General features: G+C 57.9%; 1 protein-coding gene across 1 annotated transcript in view; it reads left to right on the top strand.

Moving 5' to 3' along the window:
• The window catches only part of SHANK2 (SH3 and multiple ankyrin repeat domains 2), a 459,075-nt gene that overhangs the window by 108,149 nt on the left and 323,392 nt on the right, over nucleotides 1-27,534 (top strand). The window contains exon 9 of the mRNA XM_052662177.1: nucleotides 5,604-5,670. Coding sequence (XP_052518137.1) covers nucleotides 5,604-5,670 — 67 coding nt within the window. The remainder of the gene's footprint in view (nucleotides 1-5,603; nucleotides 5,671-27,534) is intronic.

Here is a 27,534-nt window from a genome sequence, read left to right as displayed (position 1 = left end):
GAAGCACTTCCTTGATGATCCATTGGCTAAGATTCTGTGCTCCCAGCGCAGGGGGCCTGGGTTCAGTCCCGGGTCAGGGGACTAGATCTTGCAGGCTGCAACCAAGATCCAGCACAACTGGATTAATTAATTTATTTATTAATTGAATAAATAATTTAAAAAAACGGAAATAAATGCTTTTTCCAAAGGTGACCCTGTAGATGTCCCCGTTTTCTTTTAATGCGGTGGGTTCCCAGGATGGCGCCTTTATTCCCGTAAGAAGCCTGCACAGCGGTGAGGGCCTCTTCTTTGGACAGATCCCTGCATTGATTTATGGGCTTCCCCAGTAGCTCAGTGGGCAAAGAATCCACCTGCAATGCAGGAGACCCCAGTTTAATTCGTGTCGGGAAGATCCGCTGGAGAAGGGATAAACTACCCACTCCAGTATTCTTGGGCTTCCCTGGTGGCTCAGCTGGTAAAGAGCCCACCTGCAGTGCAGAGACCTGGGTTCAGTCCCTGAGTTGGGAAGGTCTCCTGGAGAAGGGAAAAGCTACCCACTCCAGTATCCTGGCTTGGAGAATTCCATGGACTGTATAGTCCATGGGGTTGCAAAGAGTCGGACACGACTGAGTGACTTTCATTCATTCACTGCATTGATTTGCTGTTGTTTGGTCAGGATGCCAACCTCTGCGGGGAGAGGACCCCCACCCCTGTGGAGCCCTGGGACTGGGGTCGTGTTGGCCTCATCCTTGGGGTTGGAGAGTTCTCCCTGTTCATTCCCTGGAGGGATTTGGGTGAGACAGGTGTCAGTCCCTGCTTATGTGTTTGGGAGACTTCATCTGAGAAGCCCCGCCAGGCCTGGGTTTCCTTTGTGGAATGTCAGGCTCTGTTGTACACCGTTTATCGGTATAAACGATTTTAATCCTCCAGGCGCCACGGAAGGGTTAGGCTTTCAATGATCCCCAGTTACAGAGGAGGTGGTGTGCTTTGTCCAAGGTCTCCATTCCGGAGGGGTCCACCACGGGGAGGCTGTGGTCATGATTACAGTACCACGCTGCCCACGTGAAGGCTGCCCACTGCCCAGGGCGCACCCTTCATTCCTGGGCTAGCAGACGAGGAGGCCGTTTCATCCCCAGCCTCGGGGGTCCAGCAAAGGCGAGGCCTCGCCTGGGCAGGTCTCCCAGGAGTACTTGGGGTCCCCCTTTAGCCTGGAGAGGCTGTTGGGTCACCAGCATGGTGCTGCCCGTGTGGCAGCCTTGGCAGGGCCCCGGCTGCTTCCTCTGGCTTGGGGCCCAGCCTGAAGCCCCTGGAGACAGACCTGCTGGTGGTACTGATGCCACTCGCCTCCACTGCCCACCAGGCACTCCCTCCAGGCAGCCCATCAAGGTTGGTGTGGGGTCCCTGAGCCCCTGGGTAACACATCAGTTTGCAAAGGCTCCTGGACCCCTGGGATTTGCCGAGGCCTAGGGGCTGTGGTCTGGAATCTGCACAATTGCCCACTGCCTGTCCGGCTCCGGGCTTCAGCCTAGAGATGATGGACACCCCCTTGGAGTTGGTCCGGTGGAGTTTGTGACCTCTGACCCCCTAAGCCTGGGATCCACTTCCCTCCCCACATGCTTGCAGGATGCTCAGAATTCCGACACCTTCCCAGGCTCCTGGGTCTCTGGGTGTCGGCCACCTCCTGATTTCCATAGGAGTCTGGAGCAGGGGACGTGGTCATCTGGAAGGAAGACCAAAGAAGGGGGCAGCCCGAGACCACAGGCTCCATCGCTGTCGCACAGGGCTGCTTTCCAGTTTTGGCGGGGACGTGCCACGCTCTCAGAGCGCCTATAAATAGCTGTGTCCGGAGGCACGTTTGGTTTTGGCGAGAGGAGGAGGCTTCATTCGGGGTGGGGGTGTGGGTTTCCTCCACATCCTGGCTGCAGAGCCCAGGAGATGATGGTTTCACCAGTGATGAGAACAAAAGTGGCTTCTCCTTCAGCCGGGTTCCAGCTGCAGTGGGGTTACAGCAGCACACCACTCAGAGTACACACGTCACACACACACACACACGCACACGCACACACACACACACACACACACACACACATTTGTTATGGGGCCAAGGAGGCCAAGATCTGAGGTTGTAGTGAACTGAAGGTCCAGCATTGCCAATGGTGTAAGTGCCAATCCAAAAGCCAGCAGGCTCAGAACCCAAGAAAAGCTGATGTTGCTCTGAGACTGAAGGCTGGAAAAGACAGATGTCCCAACTCACAGGTGGGCAGCAGTCTCCTCTTTCTTGACTTTCCTGTTCTAGGCACGTCATCAGCTGATTAGATGAGGCCCACCGACGCTGGGAGGGCAATCTGCTTTACTCAGTCTACTGATTCAGATGCTAATCTCATCCAGAAACGCCCAGGGTGACTTCTGGCCAAATGTCTAGGCCGTCTGTGGCCCAGTCAAGTTGACATGAAGAATTAACCATTATTGCTGCTTTCAGATCCCCTGGGTACAAATCCCCAGAAGCAGAGCCGCTGGATCCTGTCTCTGTAGGAATTTTTTTGAGGAAATTCAACACTGTTTTCCACAGCAGCTGTACCATTTTATATCCCCACCCTCAATACACAAACCTTCCAATTTCTCCACATCCTTGCCAACACTTGTTATTTTCTGTCTCTTGATAGTAGCCATCCTGATGGGTGGGAGGGAGTTTTACCTATGAGAGTTTGGCTGGAAGACAAGGAATGATGCTTTTTTTTTTTTTTTTTTTTTAACTGCACTGTGCAGCTTGCGGGATCCTAGTTTCCTGACCAGGGATTGAACCCAGGCCTTTGCAAGAAAAGCGTGGAGTCCTACCCACTAGACCACCAGGCAATTCCAACAAGGAATGACTCTGACCAGTTGTCCCCTAAATGACATTGGGTTACATGTCATGGGTCACCCTGTAGACCCTTCCTTTTAGTTTCATGTCATAAATGGTAACAGACCAGGTCACTGGCTTCTCAGGGCCTCTGTGGACCTCCTGCTTAGGTTCCTATCCTCTGTCCCTGTTGTGTTTCTTTCTTTCTTTCCTTTTTTTTTTTTTTTGATGTGGACCATTTTTCAAGTCTTTATTGAATTTGTTACAATTTTGTTTCCGTTTTACATTTTGGATTTTTTTGGCCGAGAGGCATGTGGGATCTTAGCTGCCCAACCAGGGGTCAAACCCACATCCCCTACATTAGAAGGTGAAGTCTTAACCACTGGACCAGCAGGGAAGTCCCCCTGCTCTGTTTCAAGGATCCACCATCTGAAGCCTGCATCCCAGATGGACGGTCACCCTCAGGAGGCTGGTGAAGTTCCGTTCACCAGGTGCTTCTAAACCTGCTTCTGTGTCTGCAGAACTTGTGTGTGTGTGTGTGTGTGTGTGTGTGTGTGTGTGAGAGAGAGAGAGAGAGAGAGAGAGTTGCTCAGTCGTGTCCAACTCTTCGTGACCCCTTGGACTGTAGCCCACCAGACTCCTCTGTCCATGGGATTCTCCAGGCAAGAATACTGGAGTGGGTTGCCATTCCCTTCTCTAGGGGATCTTCCTGAGCCAGGGGTCGAACTCTGGTCTCCCACATTTCAGGCAGATTCTTTACCATCTGAGCCCCCAGGGAGGCCTCACAGCGCCTGTCACTGAAATGGCCTTTGCTGTCCACCCCTCGGACCCCCGCCTGGTGCAGACAGGGGCTGCTGTGGCTCCCCTGACATTAGCAGACCAGGGAGGAGGCTGAATTTGTCTCCAGGCCGTTCCAGTCAGTGGCATCCTTGCAGGACACCAAGCGTTAGGTGAGTGGCATCCTTGCAGGACACCAAGAGTCGAAGTCAGTGTCGCTTCCAAAGACAGAGGTCTGGGCTCTGTGGCACCGCAGCCCCCCGGCCCCCACAGGGAGCCGTGTAAAGCAGGTTTCTCCAGGGAAGCAGAGCTAGCAGGATGGAGACACGTATGTTTAAGAAATTTCTTGCAGGAATTTGGCTCCCAAGACTGTGGGGGCTGGCAAGTCTGCAGTCGGAAGAGCAGGCTGGGAACTCAGGCAGGAGCTGGTGGTGCAGCCTCGAGGTGGAATTTCTCCTCCAGCAAATCTCAGCTTTTGCTCTGAAGGCCTCCAAAGGATCAGGGAAGGCCCACCCACATTATGGCTGCCAGTAGACTGCCGGTTGACGTGTGTGTCTGCAGGCTGGCATCTGAACACCTGGCTCATTTGAGAGTGGAGATGGCTGCCCCCCTGGGCCCAGGGCACCCCATTGGGGTGCGGAGAGCCCTGCCCACGTGAGCTCTGTATCAGGTCTCCCCGGGGGCCCCAGGGCCACCCCCAGGGCCACCCCCAGGGCCTTTGTCTTTGCCTGCCTGGCTGCCTCAGTGCACCACGGACCACATGGCTTCTTCGCTTTAGTCACTGTGTCTATATGGCTTGAGCTGGACCCTTGCCTGTACGTGCTGGTTTATGCTGTGCATAGGTGGAGTTTTTTCTGCTTCACTGAAACTCAGTGAAGAGCTGTGAGTGCTTTTTGAGATTCCCTGTCCCTCTAGCTATGGGAACCAATCAGAGGAATGGATGGCTGCCCCCCACCTCCAGGGAGCATGTTGGGACCGGTCAGGACTGGTGGGAATGCAGCTCGCCGTCTAGGGGGTTTCCAGGCTCAGTCCCTTGACCTGCCCCCTCCGTGGCCTCTTGGGCAGAGGACTGTCTCAGGTAGATTCTCAAGGAATGATGGCCTCATGGTGGAAGAATGGCCAGAGCCCCGGAGAAGGGGGCCAAGCGGGAGGAGGTGCCTCTGGTCAGGCTGCTGGGTGTGGTGGCTGCTGTTCGAATAGCTCCGACTGGTCCACACCGTGCCTGGCGCACCGTGCAGGCCTTGAGGGCCCAGGCTGCCTGGAATCAGACAAACACTGCCTGCTCGAACTTTGTTGTGGTGTCTAAACAATCTCAGAAAAAGAGGTCAGGCTCTGTGTGGCTCCTGGGGTGGGGGCTGGGGGATGGGTGAAGATGGTCCAGATTTGGACTTCCAGTTACCAGGCAAAGTAGCCCAGAGGATGTCGCGTTCAGCCACGCGGTCCACTTGAAAGTTGGTAAGAGCAGATCCTTCAAGTTCTCATCACAAGGGGAAAAACGTTTGTTCTTTTTTTTTTTTTTTTTTTTTTAAGAAAATCTTCAGGATAGATTGTTCGCCTTTGAAGGAAGATCACTTACTTGGCTGCGCTGGGTCTGAGCTGTAGCACGCGGGTTCTTTGATCTTCCTTGTGACACGCAGGACCCTTTCTAGTTGCAGCACGTGGGATCTAGTTCCCCGACCAGGGATTGAATCCCATCCCCCTGCCCTGGAAGCGCAGAGCCTCAGCCACTGGGCCCCCAGGGAAGTCGTAGGGAAGAAGCTGTGTGTGTAGCTGTATGAGGTGATGGACGTTAACTAAACTCACTGTGGTCATCGTTTCACAAAGTAATATCCAAGTCAAGTCATCAGGCCGCACACCTTCAGCTTAGTGCTATGTGTTGACTGTATCTCAGGAAACCTGGAAGGGGGGAGTATCCCTTACTTTTTCAAAAGAGGCTCTGATTGGACTTTTGCTCCTCGGCTGTCAGGATGTGCCGCGTGTCCTCTAACGCGATTTCCTCTCCTGGCAGGTGGCGATCATCGCCGGCAACTTCGAGCTGGCCGAGTACATCAAGAACCACAAGGAGACCGACGTTGGTGAGTAGTCTGGCTGGCTGCCAGTGGACCGTGTGGGGGCTCCGGTTGGTCACCTCGCCGGGTTGGTTCGGAGTCTGCTTTTACGCAAACTTAATGGGAACAGAGTCCGAGCATCTCCTCCACCTCTGTCGCTGCGTCTTCTTGACACGTGGCGGGGTCGGGGCACGGAACCCCTTAGATGTCAGGCAAGGGCGCCAGTGATGGCTGCAGGGCCTTGCCGTCCAACCGGAGAACCAGATCACCTTGCGACCGATTGAGAGGGGTCTGCGGGGGGATTCTGTAACACGCGCAATTCCATTTAAAGTCGGAGATGGCGATGAAACGAGGCAGGAAGAGCCAGGGGTGTCCCCCTCCCCCTCCCACTTCCGCGTCCCTGGCTCTGTCTGCTGATGACCGCTCCCCTTTGCAGTACCCCTCGTGCCAACCAGGAGGACTGTCCCTGCGGCTCCTCCTCTGTCCCGTCGCCCTGCCAGCGGCTGGGCGCAGTCTTGCATCTTGGAAGAGCCCTCTGGCCTGTTCCCTCCGGCCCGGGGCTTACACCGGACATGCAGCGGGGAGCAGGCCCACTGGACCAGCAGCGGTGAGATTCCAGATGGCGCCATCCCATCCAGGGGTGGGCAGTGAGACTCCAGGGCGCCTGGAGAAGTCGCTGGGTGGCCTCTGTGTCTTGTTGCATGGATCGCTACCCCCGTATTGGGCGCTGGGGGGGCGAGCGATCCCGCGCGCCTGGCTGTCTGGTCTTTCCCGTGTCGAGTGTCTGGCGGGCTCCCAGCTGCCTTGAGAATCACACAAGGATGCGGAGCCAGATGTCTCGCTTGCCTCATCCGGTCCCCTGTCCCGAGCATTGGGGCCTCCTGCGCCCAATGTTGATGCGGGTCTTCCCGTGAGCCGGGGCCAGACCTCCTAATTGCTCTGCGATCCGGGCCTCCTGCAGGGCCGCGTCAGCATCTCCCTAAGCACATTATGCAGATGGATGAGTTCATGTCTGCAAAGCACTCTAGAGGATGAACTGAGCCCTCCCAGCTCTTCTCCTCCCACCACCCCCTGACACAAGACAGAGGTACAAATATACCGGTTGCCGTGAAGGGAATTGGAACTCTTGTCGAGCGGGGCAGACCGCCAGGAGGAGGTGTGCAGGCCCCAGGACCCCGGGGTGGTTAGTGGTCCCAGGGATCTAGGACCTCTGAGTTCTGCGATGGTGGCAGACTTGGGGCTACCGTCCTGATCTCCCCTGAGCCGGGGAGGTGTGAAGGGGCTTCTGCTGGCTATCAGGAGGGAGACAGCAGAAACTAGAGACTCTGCCTGCCGACCCCCAGCCCGGCCATACAGGTTCACTCCCCTCCTCGCCCCAGGCACAAACTCAACAAGTGCCGATTTTAAAACCCAGATCGAGGAGGTTTCTGGCTTGTCTCTCCCATTCCTTATCTGGGATGTAAACACCTCTCTACAAATATATTTTCTTATTATAAGAAGAATATCTGTTTGTTGGGTGAACACACCTTAACTACCATTCACCCACTCCAATCAATGATTTCTATAAACTGTGAGGGCTTGCCCTGTCAAGAGATGGGATGGTCACGGCAGGCACGTGGGACGTCCATGGCTCGGCTGCGGGGAGCGAGGTTAGAGGCCTTCCTGCTGCACCTGTGTAGACACCCGGGGCTCAGGGAGAATGTGGGGTGGCGTTTACCATCAGCCCACGCTCTCTGTTACCTGCGCCCGGGCCTTTCCCCGGTGTGACCTAAAGGGAAATGTTAGTACAGGAATCTGTGCTCCAGCGCTGGGTCCTTTCAGCATCTCCAAGGAGGGGGGGCGCGGAAGAAGACTCCTTCTTTCCTCTGAGTCGTCTGACTCAGCATCTCTGACTGGGAACCAGCAAACTGTGCCACGTAAGTGGGTTCTGTCGAAGGCCTCGCAGAACGGCTGCAGGTGCTTCACGGGCACAGACGTCACTCAGGGCGTTCGTTCTCGGCCTCATGGTAAATCCATCCTGAGGTCTCAATTCAGCATCCCGTGAACTGAACCTCTAGCTTTGCACTTGTTATTTGCTCTGTGCCCCGTGGCCACCCCAGCTTTCCATCTGCCTTTGTTACCGGCGGGGCCGGATACTGGGTGTGTGGCGGGGAGGGTCTGGCCCTGTCCTGTGCCCCGAGTGGGTCTCGTTAAGTCCTCTGCGGGGGTCTGCAGCCCCTGCCTCTGGGTGGATGGATAACCCCAGGCAGACATCCGACCCTTGCCGAGCCTGCATGCCCAGCATCTCCAGGGCCGTGTCACTGTCTCTGTGTGACCGAGGGCAGATTTGATGTAGGACACATGGTATTTGGGTCGGGATTGCCCAGAAGCAGACCTTGGGGCAAGGATGTGAGGGGTGGTTTGCCATGGAGGGAGTGCCAGACAGCAACAGCAGGAGCACAGAGTCAGTCCGGGCAGACAGGAGGCAACCCGGGGCCTTAGTGAGCAGGTGCTGCGGCCGGGTATTGTCGGGACCCTGGGGCGTCTGTCGTCTTGTCTCACCCTAGGGTGAGGCGACCTGGGTGTTTACCCACCTCCTCAAGTTCCTGCTGGTTCAGGCTTCCTCTGTGCAGGGAGGACCCTCGTCTGGGTGGTGCCGTGCCTGTGGGGTCCCGCTGAGCGCCAGGGGGTGTGGGCAGGGTCCCGGGGCATCTCCCAGGCAGGACTCCCCCAGAACCACGTCTCAGAGTGATGGGCCGAGCCAGGCTTTGAAACCAGGCCCATCTGACTCTGGGGGGCTTGGGGCTCTTCACCGCCAGGCTCCCCATCTCCCTGTGCACCCAGAAAAATGGGACCGCACTCGAGAGCTTCAGGCAGCAGTGCAGGCTGGGCCGGGGAGCTCAGGGTCTTCACACAGGCTGCTGTGGAACCAGGGCTGGACGAGTGGGTGGAGGGAAGGAGAAGGGGGGAAGAGGGTTCCTGGGTCCAGACCGCTGATAGCAGGATGGCCCTGCAGGAAGCTCTCTGCTCTCCTGGTCCTGGTTCAGGGCTCTGTGCTCACTAGAGCTGAGTATCTGCCCGCTGAACTCTGCTCCCCAGACGGGCTGAGAGGGCAGGGGTGGGCGGAGGAGGAGGACACTTGGGAGACAGCTTGAGGCTGGGCCTGGGGGCTGCAGAGGGGTCGTCAGAACCAGTAGGATTAGGACTGGGGCACAGACACTGCAGGGGCTTCCAGGTGGCTAAGCAGTAAGGACCACCCCCTGCCAACGCAGGAGACTCAGGTTCAACCCCTGGGTCGGGATCCCTTGGAGAAGGACCTGGCAACCCACGCCAGTATTCTTGCCTAGGAAATTCCATGGACAGAGGAGCCTGGTGGGCTACAGTTCATGAGGTCGCAAAAGAGCTGGACACAACTGAGTGTCTAAGTGCACACACACACACACACACACACACACACACACACACACACACACACAGGATCCAGGGCTGCCATCAGCCCACTGGAGGTCACTCACGGTGCTGACTGTCCCTCTGGCCTGTTCCCTGCCTGACACAGGATCCAGGGCTGCCATCAGCCCACGGAGGTCACTCACAGTGCTGACACAGTTGTTGTTCAGTCGGTCAGTCGTGCCCGACTCTTTGCGACCCCATGGACTGTAGCCTGCCAGGCTCCTCTGTCCTTGGGACTTCCCAGGCAAGAATATTAATGTGGCTTGCCATTTCCTCCTCGCGGGGATCTTCCCGATCCAGCCATGGAACCTGTGTGTCCTGCAAGCCTCCTGCATTGCAGGCCAGCTCTTCAGCACTGAGCCGCCGGGGAAGCCTGGTCCACAGTCGGGCCTTGGTACATGTCAGCTGAGCGGGCGACCCTCCCTCTGCCAGTGTGCCCACTCCACCTTCAGCCCCGCTGTCTCTTCTCAGCGTAAAATCCTGGCCTCGCAGCACCTGGAGTTGCAGTCGAAGGGTCGAGCCCCGTCGGCACGCCCGTGCTGGGTTGGGTGCGTTTTCCGGAGTGTAATGCCCTGATCTCCCCAGGCGTGGTCTGAGTAGGGAACACGGGGCAAGTGGGTCGTGTGGGGAGTGGGGGCAGTGTTTCAGCCCACAGCAGGTCACTCTGGGGCCGTGTGAGATTGGGGGTCTCCGGTGGGTCATGTGTGAAGGTCTGTGGCTCTGTGGCTTTCCCATTCCAGCTTCTGTGAGGGTCTTAGCTCCGGGACCCCACCCCACCTCCTCTGTGACCTGTGGGGGTGCTGTCTGTCTATCTCGGTTGGGGTGACCTTTTTTGTGCCCCAGACTCTTGGGTGGTGGGCGTCTGGTATGATTGCAGGGGGAGCTCAGGGACCATTTGCCACAGCCTTGGAAATCATGGTAGGGGTCCTGGGGAGGGGTGGGCAGGGGCCTCCTTTCTACTTTATGATCCTCAGCAAATGTTGACTTCTGAGCTACACCATAGTGGAGAAGGCGTACAGGAGAGCGGGGTCTCAGGTCCTGCATCTGAGGCTTTGGGCTCTTTACTCTGCCAAGACGAGCCCATGGTGCTTGCTGCCGGGGTTGTCAGACATTTAGTGGGGCTCAGTGGGGGCTGGGGCAGTGTTTTGGGGGACCCAGCTCCACGTGTCAGGATCCTGAACTCAGAAGAGATGAAGGTAAGACTCAGCATTGCCTCCATGGTGTTGGGTTGCATTTTTGAAGATAAAGCATGGTGGAAGGATCCCCGGATTCCAAGCTGGGCATGAGGTTGATTTTGACTCTTCAGAATGAGTCCATTAAAATGTTGCTGACTTTCTGCTTATAGCCCAGTGAGATGTCTTCCTGAAAAAGTCCCTTAAACAGCTCAAGTATTCTCCCCACCTCAAGCCACGGAGCCTGTTTTCTAGACACGAAAGTGCCCGAGAAATCAGGGTCCTTCAGCGGCTCTGACGTGGCGCTGAGGGGGGGATACTAAACCTGTCTGGTCACAGTGAGCTGATGAATGGGCCTCCGAGGTCTGCGGGATCCGGAAGTGGATCGGGCTTGCCGAGTGGATGCCACACTATCCCTTTAAAAGCGAGAGTGCATCTTGTCGTGAAGCGCTCTATTCACAACCCGGCCCGCGTGCAGGTTGCTGCCCACCGGTGCAGTGCTTCCGTTTTTTTCTTTATTTCTTTTTTTTTTTTTCTTAAAAAAACAACTCCCTCCCTCTTTTAAAAAATTAATTGTGACCTCCACTGGGTGGTTTTATTTGCCCACTCGGAGAAAGTAATGGTTTAAACGCGACCGTGAATACCAAAGTTAATCCTGCCTGTTGTGATCCACAGCTGAGCTGCGGCTGAGCCCATGAGCCCAGCAGGTCTTAAAAGCTTTTGCCATCGAGCGTTTGCGATGGCTTCTGTAGGATGGAGGTCCCCGAAAGCAAGGCTGTCGGGGAGCTGGGGAGCTCGAGTCCGAAATAGTCATGCAAAGATTAAGCGTGTTGCAAGCTGATAAGCTTTGGACTGAGATAACCTATTTTTTTTTTTTTTTTCGCCACCTTTGTTATTTTTGTTTTTGCCTGGCTCTATGGGGACATGCACTGTCAGATGGATTAAATGACATGGGTTGTTCTTCTTCAGCGGAACAAGGTTTGTTTTCCTATATCTTGTCCTTCCGCAGCTACGGGGGAGAGAAGTGAGAGGTTCTGGTTTTTTTTTTTTTTTTAAATGAAGCCCATTGAGCTGGTGTGTGAGTTTGGGTGTCTGATGAGCCGCCCGAGGATCGCTTGGATACTGTTGCTAGGTTTCGAGACCGAGTGTCTGTGTAATTACGCTTTAGATATGTATAGATGATGAAGAGAGGGTGGTGTTTTCAAACAGATTTGTTAATGTATTATTTTGGGTGTGTGTGTGTGTGTGTGTGTGTGTGTCTGTGTGTTTATGTATGAGAATGTAAAATCCATGCTGATACGGAGCCATGATGCTTTGAAGGGAAAAAAAAAAATACCTGTTTGGTAGCTGTCACCTGCTGTGAAATAAAATAGATCCGATTTGAGAGAAGTAGTCAGGCTTCCAGGCGTTCGGACTGTAAAATGTGCCACTTACCATGAGACGTGGACGATGGTGTTAAGTAAACACAGCATCCTTTGTTTGCACGGAGAGCCAGCAGGTCCTGGGAAAACCCAGCGTTCTAACCTGCTTCATCTCATCAGATCGGCTCGTTTGGGGTCAGCACTGCCGTGTGCCCCCCTCCTGAGAGTGAGGAGCGAGGCTTCCCCGGGCTGGTCTGTCCCCCTGGACGGTGCAGCCATCACAGCTGCAGCCCACATCCCCAGAGAATATTTTCAGAGCACGTTGCTGAGGGGAGGAGGTGTGATGGAGCCCCAGCAGACGCGGCCGCTGAGCGGATGTGAGCAGCCCGCCGTCAGCCGTCACGGCTCATGCTGCTAAGCGTGGCCTTCCTCCCGGGGCCGGGGGAGCTGTGGCGCGCGTGCTGGCCGCCCGCGCTGGCTCCCTGGCCGCCCGCGGGCGCGTGGCTCCCTGCGTGCCGAGTCCCGTCCGCCGCCGGGGTCTCGGCCGTCCTCCTCCGCCAGGCTGCAGTCATGCGCTTGCGGCTGCGGCTCCCCTCCCCCACGCTTGCCATCAGCTGTGTGAGTTTATGCCCCAGTCCTGGGAGGTAGCTGCTGCCCGCTCGTGACCCTGCGCACCGGTCTCTCCTGTGTTCCGTCGGGATGGGGTTTTCACGGGTGGCCGACGGCCGGTGAGCATCCGCTCGGGATGCACGGTGGCCTCGGTCTGTCCCAGACGCTGTGATCACTGGCTTTCCGGGGACGCTTGTCTCAGTCTTGAGAGGGCGCAGCCGCGGCCATATGGTCTTGACCTCCTGTGCCCAGTGTGCATAGAGATGTCGCACACTGCTGGTGTCCTGCCCCTAGGCTTCCCTGGGCCTCCCAAGGCACCCCTTCCCGTGCACACGGCCTGGGAACGCGTCTGGAGACAGGCCCAGCTTGGGGATGTGTCCCCCAGGGCGGTGTCCCCCGTGCAGGGGACAAGAGCGGCCGCTGGAGCGCCTGTCCCACCAGAGGTGCCTGGAGGAGCCGCCCAGTGGCCCGCATGCATCTGTTGCTTCTTGCCGTCTGTGTTGAACAGGTCCCCAAACCTGAGTGTTTCCGGGCGCTCTGCTTCCCAGTTCCAAGCCACGTGGGCCCCTGGGGAAGACCCCTCCCCTGCTCTGTCCCACGAGGAAAAACGGCAGTCCCCCAGTCCCCCCGTCTTCCACAGCCTCAACCACAGTCTCTGCGAGACTGCTTTCAAGGTGAGCCCGGCCCTGATCCCTGGCTCCCAAGGCCCCCGAGGCCCCGGCACCTTTGACAGCCTTCATGGTGCAGCCCCACCTTCACAGTCCTCCAGTGAGATTCACAGATAACCTAACATGTGCGGATAACCTAACACGCGCGGGATTTTTTAAGATCAGCACAGCATTCTGACTGTCCAGGAACGAGAAGCGGAGCGGGGCGAGCAGGCAGTGACCTGCGTATCTCTGAGAGCGTCCCACGCGGGAGGGCCCAGTGTGGGCGTGGGGGCCGGCCCCCTCCGAGCGCACTCGCCCTCAAATCCCAGAGCCCCCCACCCCACCCTGGGCAGTTGGGACACCCCCAGGGTGGGCCCTGCCAGCCCCTGCGGTTTCCTGGCACCATGAGCTCCGTTTAGCAAAGTCCTGAACCAAATGCCACATATGCTCTTTCACTTACACGGCGTTTGTGTTTTGGGAAAAATTCAGCAGGCACCTGTGTGGAAGGATCTATGTCTGTGAGTTGGTGTGACGGGTATGGTTTATGCTCTGTGTCTACACCAATGTCTGGTGATCATTCATAATTCATCCAGCTGTCCCATGACAGCTGGACATTTAAGGAGTCTGGCCCTTGACCACTCCCTGTGACAAGTAAACCCCCCACCCCCCAACTAAGGACATAGCCCCCAAGGCCCCCTGCCGGGGTGGACGCCAGCCCGTGTGGGAACCACAGCTGCGGTGTTGAGGGGGTGGTCCTGGCACAGGTGGGGGGCAGCGCCTGACCGCAGGCCGCCTTGCCCCTGCCTTCCCGCTGCTGGGCTGCTCTCCACCCCAAGTGCCCATGAGCACCCCTCTGCCCCCCGGATCTGGTCCTCCACCCCACAGCCCCTCCACACACCTGGGATGGCTGTTCTCCAGCCAGGGCATCTCTAAGCCGAGGGCCTGCCTGTGACCCCGTGACCTGGGGCCCCCCCTCCAGGGCCCTCTGCCCATCGCGGGGACGCCGGGAGTGGACAGCACAGATGCCATTCCCGAGGGCGAGGTGCGTGATGGCTGGACACGGATGGTGGCGAGCCCGTGCTCGCCCGCCTCCTGCCGCCTGGGACCCTTCGCCATCTTCCGATCTGCCCTGGGGCCCGGCCCAGCCCCGCCAGGCCCATCCTCTCCTCCTTCTGCAGCTCTGCCCTGGATGCGGGTCCCAGAGAGGAGGAAGCGTGCCTGGGGCCCAGGCTGAGTCTCTTAGCCGCTTCCTGCTGCCCCGCCGCTCCCTGCCCGCTCCCTGCCACCGGGCTTTTCTCCCCGCACATCGTTCTTCTCCCGCTGTGACTGCCCTCCGGGTAGACGCCCTGGCCCAGGCTCCAGACAGGGTCAGGGCCAGGACTTTGTGTCCCAGCTGGAGGACCGGACTTTCGGTGGCCAGTTCCCTTAAAGATGAAGAATGTCTGGGCCTGTTGGGGGGAGTAGGGAGGGGCTGGGGTCGGCAACCAGGGGGCCGTGGGGTCGTAATGGGTGATAAAGTCGGGACGGCTCCCTGGAGGAGGCGGCCGCAGGCTGTTTGGATCTGCACGGCAGAAGCCATGCCGTTTCACTGCCCTTTCGTGCCTGGACTGCACTCAGTGCTTTTGTGCGATCCCTGCCAGGGAGGTGGTGCTGTCCCCATTTTACAGGTGAGGAGAGTGAGGCCTCAGGCACAGACGTGAGTTCCATGTCCGGGTCACGGGGAGCTGGGGTTTGGACCGGGCCATTCCTTACCCATCACGACGCTGCCCTCCAGCCTTTGTGCATCTCTCTCCTCACCCCTTCAGTTCCTGGACCCTACCCCCGCTCCCGCATTGCTGTGCCCCTGCAGTCCTGCCTCCTGGGGGGTTGGCAGGTGGCTCCCCAAAGCCGGGCACAGAGGCACTCTTCCCTGAGGACAAGCTGCCCCTTCCGGGGGGCCCCGAGGGCACCGTACCCCCCGGCCCCCGGCCCGTGCTCTTGGTTGACTTTATCGGCGCATCTGGGTTCTGCAGGCCAGGCCCACGCTCCTCGGCATACCGCAGCCCAGTTGCCCTGGCCCCTGTTGTCCTGTCTCCTGATGACACCAGGTCGTCAGGTCCCATCCCAGAGCCTGCTGGTGGCCATGGAACCTTCCAAGGAGAGCAGCCTCCCACCCCTGGCCACTTCCGGCCTGGTGTCTTTATCTGAGCCATTTTATCCAGGAAAACCAGTTTCCTGGCTGCTCCAAGATGCACTGAATGAGTGGCCTTAGCCTGGGCTCACCAGCCTCCCACCTTCCCATCCCTGGGGCTCCCCGCCTCTTCCTAGGGAAGCAGCCCCTTCTCCTCCTCTCCCCACTCCTCCTCCAGGCCGGCTGACCTGTCCCCCAACCCTGATCTCAGGGTGTCCCTCTGGGGCTGGTTTCCAGACCCCCGCCCCATTAGCCCTGATGAGTTAAGTGCGTCTGTGTCATGGACAAAGGGTCCAGTGCATCGGAAGGAGACCAGGTTCTGGGAGTCCCTGCCCACCCTCGATCCCCACGTCCGGAGAGAAAGTCTGGCAGGACCTCCTGGGAGGAGGAGAGGCCAGGCTCCTAGGGGAGGCGCCCCCGTCTTAAGATTTGTGCACTCCCTTGCCCCGTCTTCATGATGAGAGCTTGGAAGGTCAGGTATTTGGGGAAGTAATTATCCCCTGAGGGGTGACAGTTGGTGACCCCAGGGAAGCCTGAACTTGCGTGTGAAGGAGTCCGTGTAAACACCTCCGGAACGCAGGCCACCCGGGGAGGTCGTGGGCCCAGCCTGAGTGGGGGAACAGGAAGCCCCCTTCCCCACAGGAAGCAGTGGGACCCCACCAGGTGGCCCCACCTTCTGGGGATGAGAACCTGCAATTCCAGGGAAAAGGGCTCTCAGGAGGCTGCTCAGTCCACGGCCCTGGGCACTGAGTCATTTCACCCCACTCGGGGCCCCCCCGTGGGGTGGACGGACCAGCCAGACCAGGGCTCTTGAGCTGCCCTGGCCCCACACCCCCAGGCCTCCCTAAGAAGACCCGTCCTCCTCCCGGTGAAATTCCTCCGTGCCCCCCATACGTAGGCCTGCCCTTCCAGGCCCTTCCATGCACATCAGACAGCGGCTGCCCGTCCACTCGCCACCCTCTGTCCAAGCCGCGAGCTTTCCCGCAGCACCCAGCCGCCTCCACGGGTCACCTCCACCTTCCCTGGGGGTCTCCCAGCAGGTGCCCCCCACCTTCTCCGTCAGCGTTCAGTGAGTGTTAGTCACTCAGTCGTGTCCACTCTTTGCCACCCCACAGACTATAGCTGCCCAGGCTCCTCTGTCCATGGAATTCTCCAGACAAGAATACTGGAGTGGGTTGCCATACCCTCCTCCAGGGCATCTTCCCGACCCAGGGATCGAACCTGGGTCTCTTGCGTTGCAAGTGGGTTCTTAAATGTCTCCAGCCACCTCGGAAGCCCATTCAGAGTAGAAGCTTGTTTCCCAGAAGTCGGGGTGCACGGACCCCTGGCTTGGATGGGGAGCCCCTGCCCACAGCTCCTGGGACCTCACTTATCCCTGCAGAGCTGCTGGGCACATAGTTGCTGACTGGTAACAGAGCAGGTGGCGAGCACACAGGCGCGCGGTGGGCGGCAGCTTCCCAGACATCTGGCGAACCTCAAGCCCTGGAACCTCCCTCTGCCACCATGGCGAGAGTACGGGGTCCCATCAGGGCTCCGCTCCACCCTGACCTCTCACACGTCCTTTCATCGTGGGGTCCCTGACTCATCAAGTCTGGGAGGGACGACAGGACCCCAGACAAGGCCCGAGTCCGGCCAGTGTCCTGATGCCCGCAGAGGGGGTCCCCACCCCTGGGTCCTGCTTTTAAGGACCCATCCATTTTCAGCGAGCCTGGCAAAGCCCCATGTGGCCTTTAGGGAAATACGCGCAGCCTGGAATTTTTGGACTTCATTGCGTAGAACCACCTGGAGCATGTCCATGTCAACTATGTCAGGAAATAGGCGCGGGAAGTTTCTTTGTCGTGAAGGTGTGAAGGTGGCTGTGTAGGGGGACCAGAAAAAAGCATTAGGCCAAGTGCCAGAAGGACGTGGGTTCTATCTGGACTCGTCCCCGAGATCCTGGAGGAGCCCCGAACGTCTCTTCCATCTCAGCAGCCTCTGCAGACGTGCACGCTATCTCCTCTCTGCACCATGGCTGTGCCCGGGACTCATGACTAGGCCTGGATTCAAATAGATAGAACCAAGCATCTTTTCTTGAAGTTCCTTGGGGCTTTGCAAGCATTTGAGCCTCATACGCAGGCGGAGGGTTTGGAAGACTATGTGGGGTGGAATTCAGCTGAATGCAGAGAAGGTTTCTATTCTGGGTTTAATGAGCCTGAGTGGAAAAGTGCTAAGGTGGTTTTTGAGAAGGAAGAAGCCATCCATGTGGGCACAGAAGACATGTTGATTTTAGCCAAGCTAGAAGGGACACGTTGAGGAGCTGAGGGAGCAGCAGGTGGGCAAAAATGAGGCCGAAGAAGAGAAAAGTCATCCTGTCTTGGCTTGTGGGTGATGAGTGTCAGGCCCTTAGTCATCCAGGTCCAGGCACAAAACAGACTCCAATTTCCACTCATCTCCGGGGCCATCAGGCTGCGCTGACCAAGGAGGCCACCCAGGTGGAGGTATTTCCAGCAAAAGGACCATAAGTAGCCCCAGAAAGCGTCTTCTAGGGATGCCCACAGGGGGGCTGGAAAGGGAAGGCAGGACAGATTCCGTGGCCTGGGGAGCGGCGGGGGCAGGATGTGGCTGGACCCGGGCTGGGGGCAGGACCAGCCCTTGTCTTAAACTGTGGCACCTTCATTCATCGCTGGCCAGCGGCCAGTTGTAGGTTCTGTGGCCATCCTGCAGCCAGCGGGGTCGGGGAAGGGTGCTACGCCAGAGCAAGGCCGCTGACATGCACTGGGTGCTACGCCAGAGAAAGGCTGCTGACACGCACTGCTGGGCACAGTGGGGGTTCCTGGAGAAATCCGGTCCAGATCGCTCCATCGCTTGTCAGCCGGGGTGAGGTCGGGGTCCAGCCCAGGTCTCCCCCGTCTACACCTCGTCCATCATGGGCCCAGCTTTCCTGTAGATTTTTCCACCAAGTGGAAGACAAATTCGACATGAATGTGCCTCAGAAGGGGAAGAAAGTGCTCAGAACACTGTGCTTTGCTCATTTCGTTGCAAATCTAGGGGACTTAGTGGTAAAGAATCCACCTGCCGTTGCAGGAAATGCAAGAGGCTGGGGTCCGATCCCTGAGTCAGGAAGATCCCTGGAGGAGGAAATGGCGTGGAGAACCCCACGAATCCCTGGTCCACGTGTTTCTCCCACCAGAGGAGCCTGCTGGGCTGCAGTCCATGGGGTCACAAAGAGCTGGACACGACCTAGAGACTCAGCACGCACGCACGTTACAACTCTATCAAGATCCTTTTCAGTGCCCAGAACAGATGATAAAATAGCGATGAGGAAGGGTTATGACAGAATTGTGTGGCCAAGGGCTTGGGGTGGGGGTGGGGAGCAGGTGATAGTCTCCACTCATTTCCCGTGGAGCCGTGCTGAGATTCCAGTTGTTGGCATCTGTGCCCCTCTGCCAGGTGGACAGATCCTAGACAGCACCAAAGCCGGTGTGAAGGACTGTTGAGTCCTTCTGGAACTCTCCAACGCCTGGGGGGTAAGGGTCTTTGTCAGTGTTTGGATGGACCAGGCTAAGCGGTGGTCAGAGCTTTGGGTTGGCCAGGCCCGTGGCCCCGAGAGTGAAAGTCTTGCCTCTAAACGCTTGCTCAGCTGAGCTGCTTCAGTAGAATTGCACCACCATCGCTCAGAGCTGGGGACGCCTGTGGTTGGCAGCAAGGTCATGAGTGTCTTTTGCCTGCAGGGCCTGGGACAGAGTGGGTTCCCGATAAACGTCGGGGGAGATGTTTAGACGTGGATTTTCTTCATTCCATCACAAGCAGGCCTTGTGCTGAAGTCCCGCCTCCCAACTCCCCTCCCCAGACCCTGCCATCTTTCCAGTCACACGTGTTTCTGTCACGGGCCATCCGGTGCTGGGGAGGACAGTTTGTCCATCTGGCTGGTCACAGGTTTCGGATGCTGGGAACAAACCCTATTTCGTCCTCTTGACATCACCCGTTAGTGTCCTGATCCTGTGAGGCGTTCGTGGACAACAGCAAAGTTTTATGTGAACTGGCAAAAAGTTGGGGAGAACGGTGAGAGCGAGGGGTGATGGTGGCTCCGTGGGCACGGCCCTCCGTCGGGGTCCTGGCAGTGACGCTGAAGAAGGGCCAGCTCCCGGGTGGTCCCGCTCAGCGTCTCTCGTGAAATAGCCTTGGATGTCTGCAGCGTCTCCCACCTACCCCGAGCCATTGGCTGAAGGGTCAGGGATCCTGCCCACTTCCGGCCTGAAATCTGCCATTTCCGTTTTCTTACTTCGCTCACTCCGTGTCTGGTGCAGCTGCGTCTGTTTGTCTCGTGAGCACAGACCACTCCTGGGGGGCTTTGTGAATGTCGGCCGCTGGAAGACTCCCCCTTCCGGCTGCTCAGGGGTCTCCCTGCAGAGCGTTAACACTGCTGGAGCCAATCCATCAGATGCAGGTGAAGGTAGAGCTCACGGTTCAGCGTCTCAGAATAGCCCCTGAGCTCTGGGATGCTATGGTTGTCATGGCAACGGCTCTTTGTTTGGGGAACCAGGCACTATTAGCCTGTGAATAGCATGGATCCAAACTGCAGGTTTTGCTTTCCTTGGGGGCCGAGGTATCAGACGGACTTGAGGGACCGTCTGCCGCCTCCCCTTTCTGGCGGTGTCCGTGTCTTCAGTCTTTCTGATGTTTGGGGCTGAGTGGAGGATGGTGAGTGCGGTGAGTGACCGTGCAGAGGGGATGAACAGCAGAGGTGTGCTCGGCCTGCCCCAAGGAGACGGGTTCTTTGGGATATCGTGGGTTCCCTTTCTGAGCCAAGAGATTCCCACACTTTGCTGGCTCGAGTGTGGCCCCAGATTTCAACACCAGGCAGAGGAGCCCACGCATGACACTTAAAACAGTGACGGAATGAAAATGGCTACAATTCAGTTTGAATTGGCCCTGCAAGGAGTGAGGAGGAATCAGGTGGTGTCTGGGGCTTGGAGGACATGCCAGAGGGTTGGTCTGCACGTGGCCCAGGGGCTGGTCACCCTTTCCCGTGGCCCCTGTGCACCAAGACTACGGTGCGTGCAGGGCATCTGTGTAGCCCTCGGCGTTCCTGCTGGGCCCTTCCTGGAGAGTGCTTGTCCTCCCACCCCGAGCCCTCAGCTCGCTGCCTCTCCCACTCGTGTTTCCTCTTCACTCACGAGTTTTCCTTCCTTTTCTGCTGTTAACGCTCCTCTGCAAGCTTCAGGGTGGGAGCAGGGACCTCTAGGGTAGGGAGTCTCCGCTCCCACACCCCGCTCTCCATTCCACAGCCCGAGCTCCCTGCTGGCCCGCGGGACGGCTGTCAGAAGACGCAGGATCCACACCCTTCATCCGAAAAAGGATCTCAGAAGTGAGAGCTTTGTTCCTGCCTCATCGGCAGTCAAACTTGACCTGAACTGATTTGAGGCTATTTATAGCCTTTATTTACCCTACTTAGGGTGACGATCCATCCATCCACCCCCTGCAGGAGCCCGCCTGTGACTGATGATGGGACTCGGCCCAGACCCACCAGGGGTGCCGCGTAACAGACAGCATATGGGCCACGTCATCATGACAAAGCCAGCAACTGGAAAATACCCACACGCCCACCCTGCGCTCCTCAGCCACGGCGCCCTGGATCTGTATTTGCTGAATGAACAAGTGTTCTTGGGTCTACCTTTTAAGGGTTTCAATGGATCCTTTCAAGATGGTGTTGCCTCCGAGGATGGGGTCGTCTTTGCTTTAAATATTAAAGGGAGTCTTACATGGAAATCGCAGAGGCCTTCAGACTCTCTCTCCGTCAAGGTCGGACAAGGACCTTGCCTCTCTCCCTGCACACCCTCAGCCCCTCCTGCCCCACGTGTCTACAGTTTCCCATTAAACCCCAAAGGGGCCCCGGGGGGCTGGGTGTGGCCCCCCTGCTGGGTTTACGTTTCCTCTCTTCCCACTGGAGACACTGTCACTTTTATTGCTTCAGGCGTCTATTTCCTCTTTTTTGCCTGGCTGGTTTGGCAGATGGGTTAGAGGATCGTCAGGATCTGGGGTCCTTGTGGCCTTGGTATGAGCAGCTTGGCCCGTGGAGGCTGCATCCTCGGTCTGCCCTCGGTCCCTCCCTGGTGCCCCGACCCTCTGTGCCTGGGGCTGCAGAGCTGTCCCCTGATCCCTGTGGGACCCACCCACCAGGTAGCCGGGCCCCTCGACCCCAGGCTGCCATCTGTAAGGGGCTGAACTGTGTTTCATGTTAAGGTCCTGACGCCCCGTGCCTCAGAAAGTGGCCTTTGAAAATCGGGTGTTTACAGAGGTGATTAACCTAGCCTGTTAAGGTGGGCCCCAGCCCCGGAGGACCGATGTCCGTATCACTGTGGAGACAGGCTTGCACACAGGCAGAGCAGCCTGTGAAGACGGAGGCCGAGATTGAGGTGATGCCTCTATTGAGTTGTCCAAAATATTCATTCCAGTTTTTCCACTGGAGGGGGTCAAAAACCCGAACGAACCGTCTGGCCGATTCAGTAGGTGCCAAAGATCCCCAGAGGTGACCCAGAAGTCTCCGGCAACAGCAGGGAAGAGGTTTCCTGCCCCCACCCCCCACAGCCCCCGAGGGAACCCCCGCTAACACTTCGGGCTTCCCGCTTCCAGGACTGAGACGATGTATGTGCAAGTTGCTCAGTCCTGTCCAACTCTTTGCGACCCCATGGACTGCACCCCGCCAGGCTCGTCTGCCCATGGGATTCTCCAGGCAAGAACACTGGGCGGGGCGGGGCGGGCGATTGGCCTCTCGCTTCTGCAGGGCATCTTCCCCACCCACGGATGGAACTCGCGTCTCCGGCTTTGGCAGGTGGATTCTCCACCACCTGAGCCACCAGGGAAGCCCGCTGGGACGATACGCCTGTTGCTTAAGTCCCAGTCTATGTGGCTTTGTCCCCGCAACCCGAGAAAACAGACGCGCCGTCTCCCCAGCCAGCAGCCCCTCCCCCTCATGTCGCCATCTCAGTTAGGGCACCGGGAGCAGGCACCGTGACCGCCCCAGATTCGTCCTCACAGCTCATCCAGTCCACTGGGCTCCTGTCCGCCTTCCCTCTAAATATCTCCCGAATCTGCCCCCTCGCCTCCCGTTGCTTTGGGCCTGTTTTTCTGTCACCGGGACCCTGGCAGCGGCTACTGGTGGCCTCGGCTCTGCTTCCATCCCCCTTTGCTGCCGAGCCCTGCAGGCTGAACACACTTCCAGCACTCAGATCCTGCGGTTCTGCTTGACCTAAAATCCCCTCCGTGGTGCCCCGGGCATCCTCTTCCTGTTAGGACACCAATCACAGTGTCAGACCGCATCTCAACTAATTACAGCAGCCAAGACCCAGTTTCCAGATAAGGTCCCATCGAAGGTTCTGGGGGGACACAAATTTGGGGAGGGGGGCGACAATGTCAGACCCAGGACTCAGTGTGCGTCACGTGTGGGGGTTTCCTGGAAGAAGGGGCCCAGGGACTTTCAGCAGAGGGATGGGATACAAACCGCTGGAGGTAACAGCCGACCCCCCTGCAGCAGCGGCGGAGCTCCAAGGGGAGTTCCCATCACTTGGCAGCCCGGTGCCCTGCTCACCTCACATCCAAGACAACGACTCGGGCATGATGTGCCCAAGTCATCCAGCAGTCACTGAGCCCCGAATTCAGGGCAGGCAGCACACCTGACACCCTCAGGAGCTCTCTGCCCTGGAGCCTGGCTGGGAGCGGATGCCGTGGGTGTCCAGGTGGGAGAGGCAGGCTGGGTGGCCACAGGTCTGCAGGGAGCTTGCTTGGCCCCTCACAGAGCGAGCCCGGTCTAGAAGCTTCACTCCCACCCCCCAGGTGAGACATGTGAAGTTGTGGGTCCCGATAGGTCTCATTACCGCAGGGTGGCACATTCCCTGCGTCTGTGCCTGGGGGCGTGGTCCCCGCCCTTCCTGTGAGTCCAGGGCTGGCCCAGACCCTGGGTTTCTATGGTGTACCAATCAGCTCCAGAGGCCACCCCGCAGCCCAGACAATGGGATTTATCCCTCCCGGTCCTGGAGGCTGGAATCTGGCATCCAGGTGGGCCCGGTCCCTCCTGAGGCCTCGCTCTGGGGCATGTGGATGGCCGTCTCCTCCCCATCCTCCAGGGTCGTCCCTCTGAGTGTGTCTGTGCCCTGACCTCTTTCTATAAGGACCCCAGTCCTGTGGGGTTCACGCCCACCAGTATGACCTCATAATTTACCCTAACCACCCCATTAAGGGTGTGACACCTCCAAGTAGTCACAGTTGTAGGTATCAGGTATAGAGCTTAAACAGATGAATTTCAGGGGGTTCAGCCAGTAACACACGGTGCCCACCTAGACACGGCCTCTGCCTCTGGGAGCCCTGCCCCCCGGTCCCAGGACACTGGCACTTTGGGTGGGAATCAGGGGCTGAGCGGAAGAGACCTGCTAAGGATGAGAAGGAGGCCCCCTATGTCCAGGACTGTCTGCCTCGGGGCCCATGGCCTGCAGTGATGCCCCAGGCCTGGCACAAGCAGTTCCCAAGAGGTGGCCCTCCTCCTGGATGAGGAGGGTGGGCACTCCCCACAACCAGGCGTGGACACAGCGCAGCTGGCCTCTTAAGCTATCAGCACGGACTTTGGGGCCAGCCTTGTCCGTCTGCATCTCAACTCTGCCCCCTGGGGGCTGTGTGACTTTGGACAAGTTATCCTGCCGGCGCTGCGGTTGTCTCCTCTGTGTCTCGGGGATAAACAGCTACCAGCCCCCTTGGGTGGTTCGAGTTGTCGGAGCCCTGCCTGGCTTGCAGCGGTGGTGTTGGAGGAGCTCATCATCGTAGTATAAGCCCCACTTCACAGATCGAGAGACTGGGTCCTGAGAGTTGACACGGCTTGGCTGGACTCCCCCTGGAGGGTGTGGGGGGAGCCCAGGCTTGTCTGAGAGCAGGTCGCACAGCTCCGGGATCGGGGCCCGTGTCGGTGAGTCACCCTGACCCCGGCAGGCGAGCACCCACCTCTCCTCCAGGCTCTTGGCCACGCAGTTGACAGTAAGGAGGAGCAGTCTTCCTGTCACGCTGCCTGTGTGTGTTCTCATCATGCCATCCAATGTCTGCAGGCTGCTGGATCCGCATAATTAGCGTGGGAGGGTCGAGGTCCAGCTGGCAGTCCCACCCAAGTGCTCACCCAGAGTTGACATGGATAGAGCCAAGTGGTGACAGACACGCCGTCGATGTGGCATCCAGGTGGTGGGGAGGTGGGAAGGAGGGCGAGCCATCGCTGGCCCACGGAAATCCACCAGCCGCATCCCTGCACGTCCACCAGAACGTGGTGACGTTTGGTGGCTGTTGGCAAGAATGGGTGGTTAGGAGCCTCGTGCCCAGCTGGTGCTTCCCTGGCCAGAACTGCCCATGCCGCTGGGAGTGACTCGGGGTCTTCGAGCTGCACGCTCTCCTTTCTGCAGAAGCTTGGGTGTCGGTGGTGACCGGGCAGACCCAGGAAAACCCACACCCAGAGGGACCCGCAGTGGGTTGGTTGGGTGGTTGGCTCCCGCCTCCTTTCATGAACTGGTAAGACGTTCTTGCTCAGCTCCTGGTGATGCCTTTTTGGCTGGTCTCGGTCTTCGTGGCCACGCGTGGATTTTCTCCACCTGCAGCAAGCAGGGCTTCTCTTGCTGCAGAGCAGAGGCTCCGGGGTGCTTGGGCTTTAGTACTTGTGATGTAGCGGCTTAGTTGCCCTAAGGCATGTGGAGTCTTCCTGGACCAGGGATCGAACCCTGAGTCCCCTGCATTGACAGGCAGATTCTTAACCCCAGGACCACCAGGGAAGTAAGACTTTTGCTTTCATCGTCCCTCCTTGGAGGTCGCTGCCCTCGAATCCTCAAACCAGCCGAGGTCAGCAGCAAACCGTGATTGTCACTTTCTGAAAATCCAGTGCAGGGTAACACTTGGAACTCTTTGTAGCCAAATGTCAGCCCTGGGTGTTCCCGGGTCTTATCTGCCCGCTGGTTTGCGTTTCCATCGTGTTGGCCCCGGAATGCTAATCACCCGCTTCTCACAGAGGTGGGTCTAGGCTCCTCTCTCTGTCCCTTCTCCCGTGTCTCAGGTCTTCCTAAACCATCTCCCCACTCTGGTGCCAGAGGGAAGCACAGCACCGTGGCCCTGAGTTTTCACCTGTTCCTGCTTCCCCGTTGGCAGAGAGCATGCAGCCTGGCTATGCCGTCTGCGGTTGGTGCCCATGTTTGGCCGAGAGGCTGTAGACCCGGACGGCTCCCTTGTGATGTGTGCCTCGGAGTCCGCTCCAGGACATGGGCCGCGCGGGGACTTCACACAAGGCAGGGACCGCATTGCCCGTGGGGTCCCCTCCCACGGTAACTGCTGGGCAAGGGGCAGAGAGATGCCAGAGCGGCTGCTGGGGGAGCCACTCGAGGGCTGGGACCCCCAAGGAGAGGCCCCCTGACCGATGCCCCCAGGTGTTTTATCTGGTGATTAAAGTTTCAGGGCGAGAACCTTGGGCATCATCTTTGTGGACCCAGAGGGTCCTTGGGGCCAGGCAGCCCCTGGCCCAGGTCCCTTCTGCCCCCAGGCCCCGTCATCTGACTCGGGAGCTGCCCTGTGCTATGCGATGGAGGCTGCCTGCCCACCCTGCAGTTCTCCTCCAGGTTAGATCACTCGTTTGTTCTTGCTTTTTCGTGATCTGATTCTCAGAGTGGGGCCACGTCTGGCTTGCTCCCTGCCCTGACCCTCTGGCATGAGTCGGTCCTCAGCTGGGTTCTCCATGATGAACGGACGCACGCTGCCGCTTGCAGGCCCTTTCGGCCTGGGGTCTGCGCCCTCTGGCTTGTCACGGGGCATGGCCCCTGCAGCGATGCCTGCGGGGTGCTGAGTTTGCTCCTGGCTGGAAATTCAAAGACAGAGACTCCTGGTTCTGAGCAAGGGAGAGTTAACTGTTGTCAAAGAGGCCAGTTCAGGGCAATTACTCCCAGGAGTGGGATTTTAACACCAATTCTAAAACCTATTTTCCACCAAATAAGACTTCTGATGAGCATTTTGATGGAATCATACATTCTAAGGTGCGTTCAGGTGCGGGTCGGGCTGGGAATTTTTTCGCAGTCAGAGGGCCCAATTATTCTGCCTCATTTCAGAGCCCGTTTTGATGCTGTTGATGTAGGAAAACATAAATTTCTATCTTGATACACTTTTGAGCCGTCGGAGCCTTCCCAGACCTTGTTTTGCGGTATTTTTAAAGCATTGGTCCTCACGACCCATTTTAAAAGGACGTTTGGAGGAGTAAAACCGTTAGTAGATTTGGGACCTATTTACTTCCAGGTGGAAACAGAGGCTCCGTAGCAGGGCTCGCTGTGATACACGGCGCTCCAAGGGCAGGCTTGAAACTTGCAGGCGAGAGGCAGGATGTATTCCCCGGGGTCCGACCGAGATGCCTGCCGGGGTTGCCACCTCAGACTTGCAGGGCGTGGGGACTCCGCACATCGGCCTCTCCCCTGAACTGAGCACGTGGAGCCCAGAGGGCCCGTGCTGTCCTCGGGGAGGCCCGCAGGGTGAGCAGTGCCGGCTGTGTCATCTCCCGGGTCCTGGGGCAGAGGCTTGTCTGAGCTGCGCTTGGCCTCCCCGAGAAGTGAGCCGTCTGAATGCAGGGAATGGTTCGCGTGCCCGTCTTCTCACTGGCTTTCACCTCCCCTCACTAGATGATACCTGCCTTGACGGATGTATCATCCGTGACTTCATCCTGAGAGTGCTTGACACAGTGCCTGGCGCACAGTAGGGGGTCATTCATTATTTGCTGGATGAGTGAAGGATGGGTGGGTGGACGGGTAATTAGATGGACAGGTGTGTAGCTGGATGGGTGGATGAGTGGGTACGTGGATGGGAAGGTGGATGAGAACATGGATGGAGGGCAGAAAGGGAGGAAAGAGACACTGTTGATGGTTTAACCTGGTATAATTGGGCTAGAACACAGCTTCTGCCCAAAGTTCCGATAGGGGTGGAGTGAAATACGAAAGGATTTAGCAACTAAAGAACCTGGCCAAGCACCCCACACTCCCACACACAGCAGGCGCTGCTTCATTGTCTCAGAGGAGAATTAGCAGCCACAATCTTGTGTCAACGTCAACACCTTTCTAAAACTAGAAATACACGATTTCATGTCCCTCTCTACTTTAGCTTGACTCCGCGTAAGGGGTTGTGATTATTCATCGTATGCTTTTGTCCATCCACCTGCCCACTCTCCTGTCTGTCTCTCCATCCGCTCACCCATCCACCCTCCTAACCACCCATCCATCTCTTCATCTGCTGACACAGAGCAGTGGGTACTAAGTTCTGTTGACTGTGCCTGGCAGAGTGCTGCGCTGGGGGCAGACACAGCTGGAAGTCACAGGCAGAGAAGACTGCCCCCCATTCAAACAGAATCCTCATGGAGGGCTTTACAGAGGGCACCGTGTAGGCTGGACGCGGTTTGGAGGGAGGAGTCAGCCATGTGGAGACACATGGTGCCACATTGCTGAAAACAGCTTTTGCCAGCACCGTGGTGGGAA

The sequence above is a fragment of the Budorcas taxicolor genome, chromosome 25 (assembly GCF_023091745.1).
Source record: "Budorcas taxicolor isolate Tak-1 chromosome 25, Takin1.1, whole genome shotgun sequence".
NCBI lineage: Eukaryota > Metazoa > Chordata > Mammalia > Artiodactyla > Bovidae > Budorcas > Budorcas taxicolor.
Note: the sequence above shows the minus strand (reverse complement) of the source record. Positions and strands in the feature narration are given on the sequence as shown.